This window comes from Meleagris gallopavo, chromosome 2 (assembly GCF_905368555.1).
Source record: "Meleagris gallopavo chromosome 2, MGAL_WU_HG_1.1, whole genome shotgun sequence".
NCBI lineage: Eukaryota > Metazoa > Chordata > Aves > Galliformes > Phasianidae > Meleagris > Meleagris gallopavo.
Genome location: NC_139405.1, coordinates 65,251,035 through 65,270,050, shown reverse-complemented (window position 1 = coordinate 65,270,050; position 19,016 = coordinate 65,251,035). Strand labels below are relative to the sequence as shown.

General features: G+C 36.4%; 1 protein-coding gene across 1 annotated transcript in view; it reads right to left on the bottom strand.

Annotated features, from left to right (window-relative positions):
• Positions 1–19,016, bottom strand: part of REV3L (REV3 like, DNA directed polymerase zeta catalytic subunit) — a 114,587-nt gene that overhangs the window by 56,264 nt on the left and 39,307 nt on the right. Inside the window, exons 2-5 of the mRNA XM_085217468.1 lie at positions 11,760–11,949; positions 8,163–8,237; positions 5,979–6,139; positions 2,053–2,149 (exon numbers count right to left, since the gene is read on the bottom strand). Of these exons, the coding sequence (XP_085073594.1) occupies positions 2,053–2,149; positions 5,979–6,139; positions 8,163–8,237; positions 11,760–11,949 (523 nt within the window). The remainder of the gene's footprint in view (positions 1–2,052; positions 2,150–5,978; positions 6,140–8,162; positions 8,238–11,759; positions 11,950–19,016) is intronic.

The window sequence follows — 19,016 nt, the reverse complement described above, 5'->3', positions numbered from 1 at the left end:
CACACAACAAAGAATATATAGCTATACACAGAAAACTAACGTTTAGAATTAAAAATGTACTTTGTTAAAGAAAAGGAGGAAAAAAAGGCAGAAGGACAGCTTTACATGTATCTAGTAATGCTGCAGACTGCAAGAATAAAACCATATGGAAAAACATCTGAGACAGTTTACCTTAGGAAACCTTGGATAGACATCTATACTATTAACTGAATGAGACTTCCCTCAGCAAGGTTCGTCATGACACTGACAGGCTAATTCAACTAATATAGGTGGAAGTTTTCAGAATTTTAAAGGAAATGAAGTAGGAAGGTAATCTGAAAGTGGGACAAACTACAATATGATTGTGATTACAAGAATACTGAATAAAGTTGATGTCTCCTATCATTAATCCAGGAGAAATTATAAGAAGAGAATTTCATACAGATACAGCAAAAAGTAAAATCATGAATGGAAAATAGTTTAGATTTGCTACTTTGCAGTGGCACTTGGAACACAGTCATGACAGAAAACCTTTAATAAAATAATTCATTTTCTAGACAAAGGAACATTTGACACAACATCAAATAGGAAGCAATTTAAATTGGAGGAGATGTAAATTAGTTCCTAAATTATTAAAGTAAGTAAGAAGCTGGCTAAAGGTAAAATTCCTTCTGGTTATAGAAAAAAAGATACCAGGGTTGATAGGAAATTCTTAGCACTGAATATAGACAAGTTTTGAGGACTGAATTTGTTTCATATCTCTTTAATACTGTTGACAGGAAATGCAGGAGCATACTAATAAAATGCCTTGAAAAGGCAGGCTGTTAGACATACTGCAGTCAGATCATAATATCATAAAACAAGCTGTATAATTGCGAATTAGACTAACAGAAATAGGATGGAATTCAAAAATGGGATAAAAGACTCTATGTGATCTTATAAGGAATTCGAACTGGTAGATTATCACTCAGATAAAAAGGAAGAGGAAAAATCTTGTATTAATGAATCCAAACGCATGCTTTTTCTTATTAAAGTAAAGCCATTCCAAGTTGCAAACTGTAGGCTAGAAAAAGAGAAGAACATACAAGACAGACACAAAAATTCTAAGCTGAGATTCTTACATAGCTACTGTTTGACATGGACAACTGGAAAACGTTGGCAGCACACTATACATCTTAGTTAAGGCTGATTACAAAAATAGAACCTGCAAACTGATGTCTAAATATACTCTATAAATATGTGAATTGCTCTGAAAGTAACGCCTCCCATTCATGTCTGTGAAAAGTACAATAGATACAAAGAGAACAACAAATATATTTAATAGGGCAAATTCTCAGCTATAAAACAGTTATTCAACATAGTCAACACCATTAGCTATGTATTTTCGCTAGTGACAGAAGTCTGCATGTCATGTTTGCGAAAATCAACAGTAACACAGCTGACCCACTGTCTGATGCTACAACTGAAACACACCACCCACCACCTCATGTGCTCACATCCACTGTTTTGTTTCCATAAACATTCAGGAAGCATCAATAAATGTCAGTGGATGCCACTTCTTCTGCATGAAGGAATTCAATTCCACACCTTCGCTTCATAAGCAGTTCTATGTCAGACACCATTGTGTCAGACTGCCCCTCTGCTGCCATCTGTTGCACAGTAACACCACGTAATGGAATATTGGTGGGAATGTTCAATCTCTGCTATCATATCACCAACATCTGCCTCTGACATTATGGGACAACTAACAAAATAGGAGGCATTACTTATGGAGTAGCCCTCCTATTACATTGTTTAGCTTTTCATTAGAAGTCATTAGCTAGAAACATATTTTCTAGGAAACAGAAAAACAGATTCAAACGTTGCTATTATTATCTCCCAGTTACATTTCGATCAGCACTTAAAAGAGATACATAGTCTCAGATGATCAAAATACAAAGAAACAAAATAATGATTCTCTGGGTCACCTTCAAATGTGGGACTGGACTGGAAGCCTGTAGTACATACAAGTTGCTACTAATGAGCAAATAAAGCATACACTAAAAAAAAAAGAAAAAAAATTCACATGCCAACCTTGGTATTTCATCTTCTTCCCATTCAATGAAAGAAGCACTGTTTGAATTTGCTGCAGAATTTATTCTGTGATGCTTACTTCCACCTGATGTATCACCTGGAAAGAAAAACAGTAGGAGAAATTAGTTCATTTATGCTTCAGAAATTGCAGCTATTATTTAATATTATCAAAATGTTTCTGAAGAATAAATAACAGCTGCATGATATCGGCTTCAAAAAGTCACGTAAATGGCTTGACTTTCATAATCAGACACGCATAAGATGAAAAATGTTTTCAACACTGACATTATTAGATACAATGGTCCACTTGTATCTTAGCCTAAATTCTAGCTTTTTTCTTTGAGCTTACTTAGTTTTAGGTAAAATTCAGGATTCCCAAGTGTCTGGGTCTTCAGGTCAGATCCCAGTGGAAAATAGATGTCAAAGTAAACAATGAAACACAAATGAAACAATGAACACATTTTGTCTTTCTTATCCATTAATGCATCTGGAATATACACAATATACGCGTGGCCAGATGCAGTAGCAGTTAAATAGAAACCTACAAGAAAGGAACATGTTGTCTGATTTACAAATTCAGAAAACATTTTTTAAGTTTGCTTGGAGGTGTCAGTACAAGGAAGTGCGCTTCAAGGTCATACTGGAGAAATCCCCTCCTTTGTGGTCTCGTGAACGTTCACTCTTCAGAAGGAGGAACAACAATATACACAGGATGTAGCATACAGAAAGAAAAAAAGCTTATGAATGGAGATGGAGGAGAGGGAATTAGAGGAGAAAACTTCAAAATTACTATCTCCCACTCCAGTGTCAGAGCAGCTTTAACTTTGAATTTTCTCATCTATCTTGGTTTGTATTACAAACTGATAGGTTTGTTGTTTTTTTTTCCTGTATTAATACCCCAAAATTTTACGTTTGTTGAAGATAGCATCAATTTAACTGTCTGAAGCTTTCAATAATATTTACTAGAACATATAATTTTATTCTATAATTTTAAAAGCAAGTACTGCACACATTCTCTGCTAATTTTCCAATACCTGGAATAACAAGGATAGGAATAGCTCATTTAGCAGAAAAGCCTGAATTACAGTGTTACTACACAGCTAACTGGGAAACATGATGCCAAAAATGCCTCTAAGCTTTACTGGACTGAATAGCTGCTTGTCATAAGGACAACATATCACAGCAGCTAGGAAAGTCTGTAAGTGAACAGGGAAATTTTGCCAACAACATACTCATTTTTGAAAATCATAAGCATTTCAAACACCAGAGCAGTTTTATCATATTGGAAGTATTTGAATACATCCAAAAAGTGAAGCTCAAATTCCCCTATCAGTTTGTTTCTTCCTTTAGTAATGTTACTCACATGTATGGAAATTTAATGACACTTAGTATCTCCTTTGCTTAACAAGAAGATTTTTAAAGATCTAACACTGATACATTAAGGTCTTTTAAAGTCATATTATAGGAGAACATTAAATTTCTGAAAAGTAATAAAAGTTTTATAACAGTTTTTTAATAGTTTTATTTGGACACAGCGCACAAATGCATCCCTATTCCTTACTATCCATTAAGAGAAGGATTTGAACTGAAGAAGAACTGTGTCTTCTGGATGCAAGATACTGACAGCAGGGTATTCTCATTATTACAAATTTACCTGCTGATCTTTCTCAGCATTTGAAATTGTCTGCCCTCCTCCACGACAAACATATCTATGGAAATGGGTATTCTGATGCTGACTACTTATATCTAGCAACAGATTTATTATTAAATTTTACATTCCTTACCACCATGATTTTTACATCTTCTACAAGGGAAGTTAAGCACGCTGTACTTAATTTTGGCAAAAGCTTATACTGAAATGTATGAAAAAGAAACATGGTACAAACTACAGCTGACTAAAATAAATGTGGTAAATGTGCCAGCCATAAGCAGAGGCTGTGCCTTCTTCACCAGCCTGACAGTTCTCAGCTTGAATCTTCCTAGGTCTGTTGTGCAAGGACTAGCTACTCAACAGCACTGCCTCTATATGTTGTACCCTTTTGTCTTTAAGGTGCTTGGGACCTGCAACAGATTGAAGCAAGTGTGATGTGGAGCCACTCAAAATGGTATTAATCTTGCTAGGAGTACTGCTTCTATTATCTGGTCAAGATAGGACAAAGTAGTCTGTCAGGTTCTTGCTTTTATCCTCTTCGTTTTCTACACTGCAAGAACTTTTAAAGTCATAGAATCATAGAATGGCCTGGGTTGAAAAGGACCCCAATGTCATCTAGTTTCAACCCCCCTGTTATGTGCAGGGTTGCCAACCACCAGACCAGGCTGCCCAGAGCCACATCCAGCCTGGCCTTGAATGCCTCCAGGGATGGGGCATCCACAGCGTCCTTGGGCAACCTGTTCCAGTGCGTCACCACCCTCTGTGTGTGAAAAACTTCCTCCTAAAATCTAACTTAAATCTCTCGTCTCAGTTTAAGACCATTCCCCTTTGTCCTACCGCTATCCACCCTCGTAAACTGCCATTCCCCCTCCTGTTTATATGCTCCTTTCAAAATATTGGAAGGCCACAATGAGGTCTCCCTGGATCCTTCTGTTCTCCAAGCTAAACAAGCCCAGTTCCTTAATCTTTTCTCATAGGCGAGGTGCTCCAACGATCTCAGCCCCTGCTCCTGCTCCACCACATTCTCTTCACCCGATTGAAACATAGATCTCTCACATCTAAGTAAATGATGAAGGAGAATACAAATAGCTGATGTCTCTGCCATCTCTCATGTCAAAGGGAGAGGAAGAACTACGGAAAAACGATAGGACTTACTATTCAATACCATTAAATTGCATGTCTCCAGAAAACCGCTATGGATGTGTGGAAGGTACCTGACTAAACCTTTTCAGGACTGACAATCCTGAAATGTTTGTCTCTGAATGAGTTTTTTTAATTTTCTACAGTTATGACACTACTAAAAAGTGTAGCCTACTGTTATGTATAGAAAGACTGTTTTTTTTAGGCGCTTTGAAATCCATGCACTTATTTATTGCTGTCTAGATACACACAAACAGAAAATATGGGGAAAAAATTGAAGGCAGCATGATTCATTTTCTGATTTTACAGAAAGATATTTTACCATTTTTATGGAAACTTGCTTACTATAAGAACAACTATAACTTAACAAAAAATACTTATTTTTCTAAATATAAATGTCAAAGACATTATGTTCTTCATAATGTTATCTCCCCTTTATTCTGCAGCATTTAGGTAACATTATGTATGTTCTTACCAATCTTCAGTTTCACTTAAGTGCATACATTCAAAAAGTCAAATTGTTTTTTAAAATGAAAATTAAAAATATCTCCTTTACTCAGTCATTTATATTTCACATTTCAGCACTGAGTAAATGACCTTAGCACAAACAGAAGCATTCTAATTAAAAACAATGGAGCATTACAAAATTCTAGCTAGATTGTAAATGCATTACTAGAGCAAAAATGAATTAAATTGGTGTAGGGATAAAATACAACTATCAATACAATTAAAGCAACATGATTACTATGCTATCTCTTGTGTAAATTCAAGTAAGTATCATATTGTCAAAGAATAATTTATTTTCTACTGCCTAACTCGAAGAGCGGTATGAATATCTTGTGAAAAATGGTCAAAAGCACAATGGTGACAAAATATGTTTTTTTAATACATGGTATCTCATTTTCACAGGACAGGCTTTTCCCCAACACCAATACACAGCCACATGCAAAAATAAATAAATAAATAAATAAATAATTTTAAAAAAAATCTATGAAAAGCTATATAGAGACTTAGTTTTGACACATAAGACAAACTAAAAGGAAACAAGATGTGATACCCATTTAACCAAAATGTTAAAAAATGGTAATTTTTAGCCCTCAAAACAATTATTTAGTCGTAAGAAAAAACTCCTTACTTTTTCTCCTCGCCTTTCTGAATTTGACAGCAGCCAGGTTTATTAAATTCATTCCATATAAGTTGTAATCTATGAAGAGCTGAAGGAGGTAGGGAATATGGGCTTCATGAGGCTGGTAAGATTTGTTCATTATGGCTCCACCTTGCAGAAGCTCACATACTCTAAAATTAAAAATAAATCAGAACATAATACTGTAATTGTTTCTTGTACAACAATGTTGTTGTTTGATTTTATCAAAATATAAAGTATATTAAAATATAAAGCATTTATAAAGGAAAATTTAAAATATGAAGTGTGCATTTGTGTTAGTTGTATTTCCAACTTAAAAACTTTATGTTCACAATAATGGATTCCCCAAAATGTTGCCTCCTAATAACAAACACAAGAGTGTTAGTTCTGTAAATCTCAGTTTAAACAAACAAACACAAAGACCAGAACAGAAAACAAAACAAAACAAAACAACAACAAAAAAAAAAAACCCACAACCTTCCAAAGAAAAATCATACCATGTACTATCTTTGCAACGTGTCCTAAGCTGATATAGTCCATAGAAGTCCTTCTACAGCACAACGATGGCATCCGTATGCCTACAAACCAGTAATACCTTCGAATCTCTCTCCAATTCTCCTCTCCCTGGCATATTTATCAAGAAGTCCTGCATTGTTTTAAGGTTTCATACCATACACACAGAAGCAGCACTTTAATAGCTTCTGTGAAGCACAGTAAGTCTGCCGTTTTAAACACCAGCACATTAAAAAGCAACTGCCGGCATTTGCATAATTATAAATCAGTGCAATAAATTTATCTCAAAATAGTATGATATTTCTAAATCATAGAACAACACTAAGTATTTCGGAATGCAAGAAATAAGATTTAAACAATAAAGTTTTATCTAGAAAAATTAAAGGAATAAACTATGTGAAGTGTTAATCCTTTTTTTGGTAGAAGTAATTCAAACACGAGAATCTTCAAAAATCCAAACTGTCACCCAACTGTCACCAAGTCATACATGTACAGACTACATTAAGATGGAAATTTACCATAATGCAGAACAGGCCATCATTAAAAAAGTTATGAGGGGTAACGATACACAATTAAGGATTTCAGTTTATGCTGGAGAAATAATTCCTCTTTATTTATCACTGTCACAGTGGTTGCAGTAAACTGAGGAAGTCAGTGCTTTCTTTTAATAGGGCACTACAGAAACTGTTTAACAAAAACAGCTATTCAGTTTTGAAGCTAGATTCCCGCAATGGGCACAGGAACCTAAAATGTAAAAACTAACAAAATTCACTTTTAACATCACAGAATCATATCATTAAATGGTTTGGGTTGGAAATGAACTTTAAGATCATCTAGTTCCAACTCTCTGCTACAGGCAGGGACACCTCCCACTAGACCAGGTTGCTCACAGCTCCATCCATCCTGGCCTTGAATGCTTCTAGGGAGGGGGGCATCCACAACCTCACTGGGCAACCTATTCCAGTGTCTCACCACCCTCACAGTAAAGAATTTCTTCCTAATATCTAATCTAAATCTACCCTCTTGTAGTTTAAAGACATTTCCTCTCATCCTGTCACTACCTGCCCTTATAAAAAGTCCCTCCTCAGCTTTCCTGTAGGCCCCCCGTCAGGCACTGGAAGGCCAGTATGAGGTCCTCTCCAAAGCCTTCTCTTTTCCAGGCTTAAAAGCCATGACTTTCTCAGCCTGTCTTCATAGGGAAGGTGCTCTGACCCGCTGATCATCTTCATGGCCCTCATCTGACCTGCTCTAACAACTCCGTATCCTTCTTGTGCTGGGGGCCCCAGAACTGGACACAATACTCCAGGTCGGGGCACACGAGAGAAAGCATGAAAAAGTACTATGTATAAAATAGAACTACATTGTTAAGTTCTATATGAAAAGTAAAATGATGCGAATGTGCTCATGCACATAAAAATTGCAGATAATACTAAATAACTGAAGGCACGTATAATTTGGTCCTATTTTGCAAACATGCTACTCCTTTAAGAATATTGTTACTGGCATGCTTAAAATTAGTAATTTTCCTACTGTTTTGAAATGCTTGGACAGTACTCTTATTACTTCTACTGTTAAAATGTATGCAAATCTTGCTCCAAAAATTACTTTTTCCACTCTAGATACAAGGATATCAGCCAAAATTTCATATCACTGTATCCTTACCTTTTTACCATTGCAGGATTGTAAAGATAGATCTTCATGAACTGTCTCTCCTTCTCATGGTAACCATAAAAAGGCCTGGAGAGAAAAAAGTAAAAGCAAGAGGCTAGCCAGTTAAATGGTGGCCTTGACTCAATTGCAATTTACCATGAAGCATATGAAATCCAGAAGAAAAAAAAACAGATGAACTGTATACATATCCAGGAAAATGAAAATTCCAAGCATTGCGCCAAAAAATCATTATGCTCCAAATGTATTTCTTAATAACACGTTTTCACTCAGTTTCAAAACCTGAAGTGCTTCTGGTGCACATGACAATTCTTTACAAACAGATTCTACAGAATCTTTACCATTATTATTATACACCATTAAAAACACACTATACTTCTGAATAGAAAGACAGTACACGTTCCATAAAAGATGCTGACTCAGTGGGGTCAGACGTGTAACATGTACACATTTGAATTTGGGGAGGAAGGCAAAGTAAAAATGGAAAAAAAGAATGCAGATGTCTGGGGTAAGATAGGGTTATATTGCACACTTTGCATTAGAAATTCCAGTCTAGCTCAGAAAAGTGGGTTCAACAGAAAGCTCCTGTCATTGGTCAGAAGTCTGCTAGAGATGATAAGATCACAACTTGACAGTGTTTAATGCTGCCACCCATTTTCTGAATGACTAATTTCAAGTATTTTCCACATTATTTGATGAAGTGCCAAGTACTCAAAACTATAGCTGAAGATAAGGGGAGCACCACATTACTACACAGTGTTAAAGATAAAAACAATAGGCTCTATGCTTGTCAAATTACCTAAAAGGTTCACTTAAGAACTTCTGGCTTAGCACTGTTTCTCACCTTCCTCATATGTAAACATATTGATGCCACACCATCATAATAGTACTTTCATTAAACTTATTAGCACCGGACTGTTTCAAAAACAGTATTCAGCTCTTCTGATAAATGCTGTAACAAAGTCACTGAGGACATTAATTTCACAGATCAGGTATAAATGAGTAAATATCAGCTGTGTAATATAAATAACTGAACAATGAGAGCAGCTTAAAAGAATGAATTGCTGCCCTTTTCAGTGATTACTAGTCATCTCGTGCACTAAATGAGGCATGAGTCCTGAAGAAAATAGGATTTGAGAATGCAATTAAAGAATACATGTCATAATGAATATGTCAAGGCTAAGCTGAGGCTGCATAGGCAATATTAATTCTGGTATTACTTGACTGAATTACTGACTTTTCAGCATCAAGAGCGCTAATCTAATCTAACATGCTTGTAGTACAGCATATAAAGGAAACAGGCCATAATTCAATGCATTGGGTGAATGCAAGAAGTCTACAGTTTGCAGCAATAATGACTGAAGTCAACAGAAATCCTGGTGTGCATGTATTCAATTGTTACTTCTATAAAATATTATTAAAAAGTGGAGCTTTGATGATTACTTGCAATGGTTAAAAAAAAGTAATAAGAAGGTTTTCAGTCCTAAATTAAATGCAAACTCAACAATACAGATGATCTTCATATGATCATATGCATTCATATATATTATATGTGATAAGAAACATTTAGATCTGGCAGTAAGGAACATGGTTTAGTAATACTGGTGGTAGGTGCACTGTTGGGCTAGATGATCTTGGAGGTCTTTTCCAACCATGGTGATTCTATAATTCTATGAAATACACAAGCAGTTAGAGTGAGCTGTTTAAAAAATGTTTATGGTATTAAAACTGAGGTAAGTTGAAGCAACAAAACTGAAACTTATGCTGAAAAAGAGGAAATGAGATCTTGTATGATGAAGCAATCTCTCTTATATAAATAGTAATAAACTTAATGACAGTTTATATATGTACAGTGAGTTATAATGGCTCAATACGCTGTAGGTAAGTAAATTAAGAACAACTTTTTTGAAATTAGCACTTGCAAGGCAAATGATCCATACTCACATTGACAACGAACTCAGGAAAGTAAGATTTACAACATTTACAAACTAAGATATGAAAACCTACTTTAACTTTGCAAAACAGAAGGAAAATATATTTCACCTGATTATTCAAGGTCCTTTGCTATGGAAGCTAACACAACAAACGTCCTATTATACCTGTAAGGGTTTACAGAACAGCTTTCCTACTGATATAGAGAAAAATGGGTAAGATATCTCCAAGATTTAAAGAAAAATACAGGCTTCTCAACACAGAGATATTTTAAAATCTACAACCAAAATCTGACTTCAGTTAGAACAGAAAAATACAAACATTTCTGTTACCACACAAGAATGTCTATCTACCCAGGTAAAACATTAAGGTGTATTGCAATTCCTTTTAGGGGCATCCCATTAGCCTCTTATGCAAGCAAATAAAATACATCAGTCTTTACATCTCTGAAGTAAAGAGAGTGTGATTTTCAGTAAAGACTGTTTTGAAACTCTAAGGCACAAGAGGTGAAAAAAGGGCAGGCTCCTACTCTGTCTTCTGTCTTCTCACTGATTCAAGGAGAAAAGACTGCCTTCAGCAGGTTAATTCCACTCAGGCTACACTGTCAAGATGAACGGCTATGCCAGTATTCATACAGCTTTCAGAAAAAAAAAGGAAAAATAAAGAAAAAATATGGTAGGTGAGCATTCCTGCTATCGCAAAAATAAAGTCCTGATTAAAAGTAAAAAAAAGATACTGTCATCACTTTGCTGGCAATACTTAGAAAACAGCACTACAATTGGCTGGGAACAGAAAGATTATCTTCCCAAATCTAACATTTAGAAAGGATATATTTCAAAAGACCATTAAAAAAAAAAAAAAAGAAAAAAGTAAAAGGTAGTGCTGCATACTACTGAAAATTAGCATTTACATAGTTTTGCAGGTGAAAAATTCAATGCATATACAAACCGTGTTCCTTCAGGACCGCTTCCTATTATTCACCATGACTTGACACATTTTACAATCCTTGGTTATGGAAGTCAAATAAAAATCGATCAAGAGAATCCTTAAAATGTTAACATTCAGTAATATTATATAGAAAGCTACACCAAATAAAAGCAGAACATTCAGCTTGACAGATAAGTGAGTAATGTTTAAGACCCTCTGATTCATGCCCTGTGCTGCCAGAAGGGTCAACAGAAAAGATGACCTGACAGACCCAGGATGGATCTTCTAGAGGTGTCATCTTAGACTACTGAAATAAAATTAAAAAAAAAAAAAGACCTAGAGGTAGACTCCTGCAAGACATCTGGTCACAGGGAACTTAGAATACCCCAGACAGGTAGAAAATGATGTCAGGAACATACTGTTATAGTAGCAGAGGCAGAAAAATACTCAAAAGAACAGAGTTGGAAAACGATAGGCAGTAGGATCCAATTTAGTTACAAAATGTTTGAGTCAAGTATAACTGTTGATTATGTTAGATCATAGCAAGTAAGAAGTGCATTTAATAGTTGTATAGGCCTGCATGAAGGCAGACAGAGGGGAAAAGGAGGAAAAAATACAAGTATAAAGAGAAAGGAAGAGACCATACCTAAGCCCATGCCAAGTATTTCTAAATAGAACTGTAGAAAGCACTTCAAAACAAGTAAAAAAAGAATCTTAACAGGTCATACTTACATTCCAGATACTAATGACACTTTGAAAACATGTTGTATAGTAGAAGACGGATTGCCTAAAGCAACATTAAGTGCTCTGTCAATGCTGAATGCCACTTGGCGGAGATAGTGTTCTGGATGCTGACCAAATCCATCATACGGTACATAGAGGTAAGGAAAGACACCATGCAAGTGGAGACAAGTCTTCTGACCTAAAAAGAGAAGGTAAACATTTATTTTTTAATGACATCTTCATTTAAGTAGTTGCAGAATTTGAAATTTTTCAGGCTATTTTCAGGTTCTGCAGATAGGATGAATTGATTAAATAAGTTCAGATCCAGTTAATACAAAAAGTGCCAATTCAGAGCAGTTCTCACATTTGTTTTATTGACTAAAGCAATAAACAACAGACAAGATTAGATGACATAATGACAAATTCTGTTGTAATCTAAACATCTAAAAATCTAACAATTTTCTTTATGATAACAAGACAACATCACTCTGAGAATTATTTTGCATAATGATTTACTGTTGGACGATTTAACAGCTTCCCAGTCCTTGTGAAAATTTGCTGATTTCAAAATTCTTTCCATTCCTTATTTGGCTGAGCGTACAGCTTCTCAGAAATTAAAAAGAATGTCCAAGAACGTCCATCCACCAAGTCATTCAATATCCTAGTTATTAAGGTATAGGTTGGAATATGGAACGTTGATTCCTGTGACATCTCTGCCAGTCTCTAGCCTACTAATGACATAATTCTTAGTATTAGCTTTCATCAGTCTGCAACAACAGCAGAATGAGAGAAAACACCATGAAAACCATACTGCTAGACAAGACCACAGTTCAAGCTTCTGCGTGGGACAAGGTAAGTACAGCAATGGGGATTGATAATTTACAATCCTCATCTGTCTCATCTGTAAAGTGTATTCTCTGTTCTTTCCTCACCACAAAACAGCACAGCCTGCATTCACTCCTGAACTGAAACTCCTGTTCACCATCTTCTAAGCCCTCATAAGTCTTCATGACTTCTCACTGGTCAATGAAAAAGGCTCACAGAAAACTACTGTGCGTCGGCACACATCATTCAGTAGCTCCCACCCCACTGTACAGACAAAGTATATACCTCTGTATTTTGTCTAGGTAGGCCCTCTGCATGAAGGCAATGCTTTAACCAACCATGAGATAAACACTAGGGAAGAGGCTGCACAGCCACAGTGGCCGCAACTCTAATGAACCAGATTTCCAAAAGTTTATTCTTTCAAACTGAGATTACTTCCCAGCAAAAAGACCTCTACACTCACTCCCACATTAGTGCTCCACTGGCCACCCAGTAATGACAGCTGTAGGTCCATTAAAGAGCAAGCAGAGCAGACAGAGCCAGGACACCTGCACATCTCTACACCTTTGAAACATGTGCCTTTGAATATCAGAAGCAGCACAGATTTTTCTTTTTAAACTGGGGTTCAGATCCATTGTTCTTTCTCCAAATATTTACTGGTCCTTCATGTAAGGTCTCAAAGTGAAAGAAATTGCTTAAAGGATGCTAGCACATGGGATGTTCTCCAAGGTGATGTTTTTTTAAACTTTCTAGAAGTTGAACCCATCAAGTCTCTTCAGCAATGTTTAAACAGCACCTAAATACACATTCATAATCTTGAGGTCATCACTTATAAAGAATTCTGCCCATACTAAAGAAACTAAACAATACGAACTACAAGTCTTTAAATGGCAAAATGAAGGACAGAATCAACAGCTTTACATGGCAGGAAAACCTCTGCCCCCATTGTGAGAGAGATCATTTATTAGTAGGATATGAATGGAGAGAGCACTGATCTGTGCAGTGATAGCAGATCACTTATGTTCACAAACTAACGTTCTGCATCAAGTTACCAACAAATGTGTGTCTCTCTCCACATCCGTATTTAACATTGATTGAAACAGGGCTTTTCCCCCCTGACTAAAATTAGAAGTGGTCTAAATCTTCATGGTTCTTCCTATGTTTACTTTTAAATAATGTTTTAAACACACATGTGTCACATTCAGAGAGAAATTCAAATTTTACTCATATACATTTGTCTGAATGCTCACTGAGGCTTTTAAAAAAAAGAATAAACCTACCCACCCCAAACTGTACTTAATAGTGGTATAGAATAAGAACTTCTGGCAGAAATACAGGTCTATCCACAGTTTTGTTACCTACAACTTGTCAAGTCAAATCAGTTCTACACCTGCACGTTAATTTTTACACAAGAAGCTCTGAACTCCTGTTATAACACCGAAATATCTTTGCTTTAATGGCTGCCAAACTATTCTAGATTATAACAAAATTGTGTTGCCCTACAAAACAAAATTACAAAGCACCAGACTAAATAAACCAAGGGGATGGTATGAAGTTATTATTTAAATTCAGGTTCCTGACAAGTTAAGTAGAACAATTACTTAATAATTCCTTTAGAGCTAACATCTGATTAGTCAAGTTAAGTGAGTTAAAAATAGAGGTATATTCATTTCAATTGCAAATATTTAAGATTTTTTGCTGATCTGAAACACCACTTTACTGCTGAAAACAAAAACACTTCCAAAGAAAGCTCCCTTATGCTTCTTTCTCTCACCTTCCTTTGCACTCCCTTTATGTGCAAAAACCCCAAACCGATCACGGAAAACATTGCAGCTTTCAAGTGACCAAAGCACCAAACTACCATTTAGTTCCAGGGAAATCTTACAAACCATCCACACTGAATCACTCTCTCATTTTTGATTCTGCCAGGAAAGCAAACAAGCTGCTGCTGATGGAAGGCTCCGAGGCGGTGAGCAGCTGTTAAGTTACGTGGCTTTGTACAGTTACTCACTTTGATCCTTGTTAGTATTCACTCATCTATCATGACATTCGGTTATACTATTTTTATTTACAGTCCACATTATTGCAAGTCTTACCCTACCAGTGTAAGAACTGACCCGTTTGCTTCCATCGTTTAAGTAAAAGCGTTGAATTGCACCAGATGTTGCGGTGTTGTGTCTGAGGCTCAGGCTCCAGGAGCAGCAGCCACGGTTTGTGCTGAGCCGCTACAGATTTCTGGGGATTCCTTCCAGTAGAGCCACAAGAAGAAAACAGATCTACCCACCGAGGAGCTCAGACCACACAGACGTACCAATTAACATCAATTAAAGCCTTGGCATTGGATAAGGTTAAAATGTTTTATGCTTTAAACATGTCAAATCTCATGTTTCTCTTTTTTCTTTTTTTTTTAATTGAGATACAGACAGAAGCAAATCTGTACTGCTGGAACAACAGTGACTGCCTACAGCAACCAGCTGATGTTTTTACACTTACCCACTGCTTTTTTTAAATGTGCAGAATCAGTGGAAGTGGTGCTCTACAGCAGATTCTGCAGAAGAGCCGTGCAGACTGTGAGACTGCTCTCCTTTGTCTCTCAGTGCAAAGCTGAAAGCCTAGTAGTGATTTCCAGAGCTTACCTCTTTTCAGCAAATAACAGTATTCCATGCTACAACACGGGTACATAACAACTACTCTGCACCTGAGAGAGAGACGTGTACGACGGCTCTATTAACAAATGGACATACTGTGTACGTAAATGCAACAATTGATGGTGATAACCAGCAACCGGGAGGAGGATGCTGCCCAGACAGCCCCTCCATAGCCCAAACTCTGTTAAAGAATGGGATCTGCACTGGTTGCGTTACCTGCAAGTCACAGATCAAGCACACCAATACATGATGCAAAAGGGCTGCTGAGTAAATGTACAGATATGTAGAAGTAAAGCTGTGGCCTACTCACAAGCTTTTTTCAGGCACTGAATGAAGCAGTGAATTAATGAATGAGAAGTGCTGTTGTAATACAGGAAAGGAGCAATAGACAAAGCTCTGAGATACTACAGTATGCTCAACTAGCAAACTGGCACATTCTATGAAAAGAAAAAAGAACATCAACATAGATGAATAGCCAACATAATAATGAATCAATACTAGACAAGAAAGTGAGACTTATGTGGTTGTTTTTTTTTTTCAGACATAGCCCTAAACCCACTTATTAAAAGATTATTAAAACCCACTTATTAAAGCAAGTAACAAAAATGTTACCAAAGTATTAAAACTAAATATAGCTTTGCGTACTTGAAACCCAAGAGACAGGGTTTAAAAGAGCAAGCCTGCTAATTTTTGAAGATGGTTGCTATATGCATTACAATTAGGAATGCACGCCAGATATAATCCTTGCTCTACTGTCATTCAAAATATTAGAAGAAAAAGCTGTAGTAAGCCTGAAACAGAAAACTTCAATATGACTAGGAGAACTGAAACCAGTAGGATAAAGGAATGCAAAACTACTAGATTGTATATCAAGAACAAGCAAGAACTGATTTCTTCTAACCACCAGAAAGCTCAGCCACACAAGATGATCTGGAACAGAAAAAAAAACAAGTTGGGATCTATGCAGTATCACAGAATGGCTGAGGTTGGAAGGGATCTTTGGAGGGTCGTTTGGTCCAACCCACCTGCTCAAGCATGTGTATAAGTACAGTAAGCAAGATAGAGAGCCTGAGGATTATCATTTCAGTGTCTTCAGAGACATGCTTTTTCACCATTTGAAAATAAAACTGACTCAGTCTAAGCTTCTAAAAATATTTCTGAGCTGAGATAAAAGTGGACAAATCTCAGTACAAAAGAAAAACATGAAAAAAATAAGGGACCTTATTGTATTGTCCAGCTCAGGAATAAACTTAGTCAAGGTTCTTGACATGTGCTCAGATGACATGAACCTACGGATTCACCACAGCTAGCACATGAAAATCTTATATGTATTTGGGCAGGAAAAGATGGAAGTCCATCTGCTCTGAATTTCACAGAATGGTTTGGGTTGGAAGGGATCTTTACAGATCATCTAGTCCTTCCCCTCTGTCAGAAGCAGAGACACCGTCTACTAGATAAGGTTGCCAAACCCCCTCCTACCTGGCTTGGAACACTTCTAAGGATGGGGCATCTACAACCTCTTTAGTCAACCACTTCCAGTGTTCCCTCCCATTACAGTAAAATTTTCTGTTCTAATCCATCAGTGTCTTTCTTATACTGGACACCCCCAAGCTAGATGCTGTACTCCCTTGTGAGAGCCTGCCTGAAGAATCACCTCCCTTGACTTGCTGGCAACACTTCAGTTTACGCATCCTAGGAGACATGATTTGTCCTCTGGGCTGCAAGCACACATGATCAGTACAAATCCAACTTTTCACCTACCAGGATCCCCAAGTTCCTCTCTGCAGGGACAGACAAATTTTCTCTCAGACAAATTTTTGCCCACCCCTACAGAACTATTTGAGGATTCACACTCCAGCCATAGGTGAGTTCATGCAGTTATCACTTCCAGTTATTTCTTCCAAAAGACTTTCACTCTCATGGGAGGAATGTCTGAGCACAGCATGTAGATGAACCTAAACCAGTGCAGTTTATATCCTACAATACTAAAGTAGACTGGAATCTACTAGGCCCATCAGTCAATACTGGTTTCAAAACATCCAAAAGAAACCACCCACTACGTTCTGTGGTCCATTCTACCTAGGAACAATGAAACCCTGTGCCTCATTAGACTGACCTAAACAAAAGCCTACAGGCAAAGCTCTGCTTTATAGACTTAAATTTGTATCATCACACAGAAAAGATTTCAAGATTCCAACAGAAAGAGCAAGAAGTTCAAGGACACTTCAGCCTCTGTATTTATGCATGAGACGGAGTGATTCTAAAACACAAAGTCCTTACATTTGCTATTTCCAGAAATGAATCAGAACATGACCTATAGTTTCAATACAGTTTCAGTAGGGTTTTACACACAGAACTCAAAGCCATTTGGTTCCTATGCTATACCTTTTAGTATAGGAACTGACTATGGAAGTCTCGCAGATTGAAGTGCGATGTACTATTTTGAATAGACATCACCTCATTTCATATTCAGAAAACTAAAACTAAATGTGGATAAACACAACTTTAGAGGAAAGTTCAATGATGGTCTAGAAGCAAACATATTTTGCTGCGATATTTCTGCCGCATTACAAGATTATCCCATTTTAAGAATGTAAGCAGAGCCATAGGGAACAAACGTACAAAATCCATTTCTGTAAGTAAAATAAGTAATTAGTTTTGCTGAAGCTCTCCTAGAATTGTTATTTTAATTATTGAACTACGACACATTTGTCCCAAACTATTGTACAATACAACAAGATGGGAGCAAAAAGGAGAACGTAGCAGCACTTAAATCCATGGCAAAATCCCAAAATTTTAGAAAAATCCTGGCTGGAGATTAAGAGAAGGATGTAGAAGACAAAAGACAAAGGACTTTCATATGTTTGAAATCTATTAAAAGTACTTTAAGTGCAGTACATTAAGTTTTGCAAAGCAGCGAAACTAATTAAATATAGATTGTATTAGTAGAAAAACACATGTGAACGCACCAAGTATGCATATACTTCCTCTAACTGTAATAGTAAAGCAAACTCAACAGAAAACAAAAGATATGACACTGGCATCTTTAAAAGATAAAAGATATTTTCAAGTAATTGTTGAATTATCCAAATTAAAAATTTTCAAAAAAGAAAAAAAGAAGAAGAGTTACCATACTCCAGGCAATCTCATTATTTCCCCAGGAAGAATCTTCAAAAAACAAGTCATAGCAAGAGTACTTTTAATGCATTCTGATTGCAAGCTAGGAGCAATGTGAGCATCTCCTTCACAAGTTAAATAATACTTTAAACTTAAACCATCTCACTCAGTGCAGTGAGTTTGTCAACACATTGATCATTGAATACTCAATATTGAGCTACTGAAATTGGACAAGACTTGACTACTTTATACTGGCAATACAACCTTTGGAATGGGGCCATCATTCTTTGACTCTCACAGAAAGCAAGAACATCACTGATACATGAATTCCGAAACAAGTCAGGTAACACTTTGATGAAGTTAAATCCCTTCCCTAGCATAACTTGGGAAAGTACTTCCCTCTTAAAATGTGTCATGCCATTCAAAAATATAGAGTTCAATCTTTTAATGTCATTGTCCCTTAATAGTAGATTTAAGTAAATTCTTCAATGGAACCTCAGCATTTCCCAGAATCCTAAATCAAGCCATCTTCTTTTTCCAAGAGAGTGCGAAGAAAGGGAGAAATACACATATTGAATATTCAAGAAAAGAGCTCAAAGACCATATTTCACATACAGGGTTACCTATTTGTGTCAAAACCTTCAGTCTCTAACATATACGGAAACATTTATTTCAG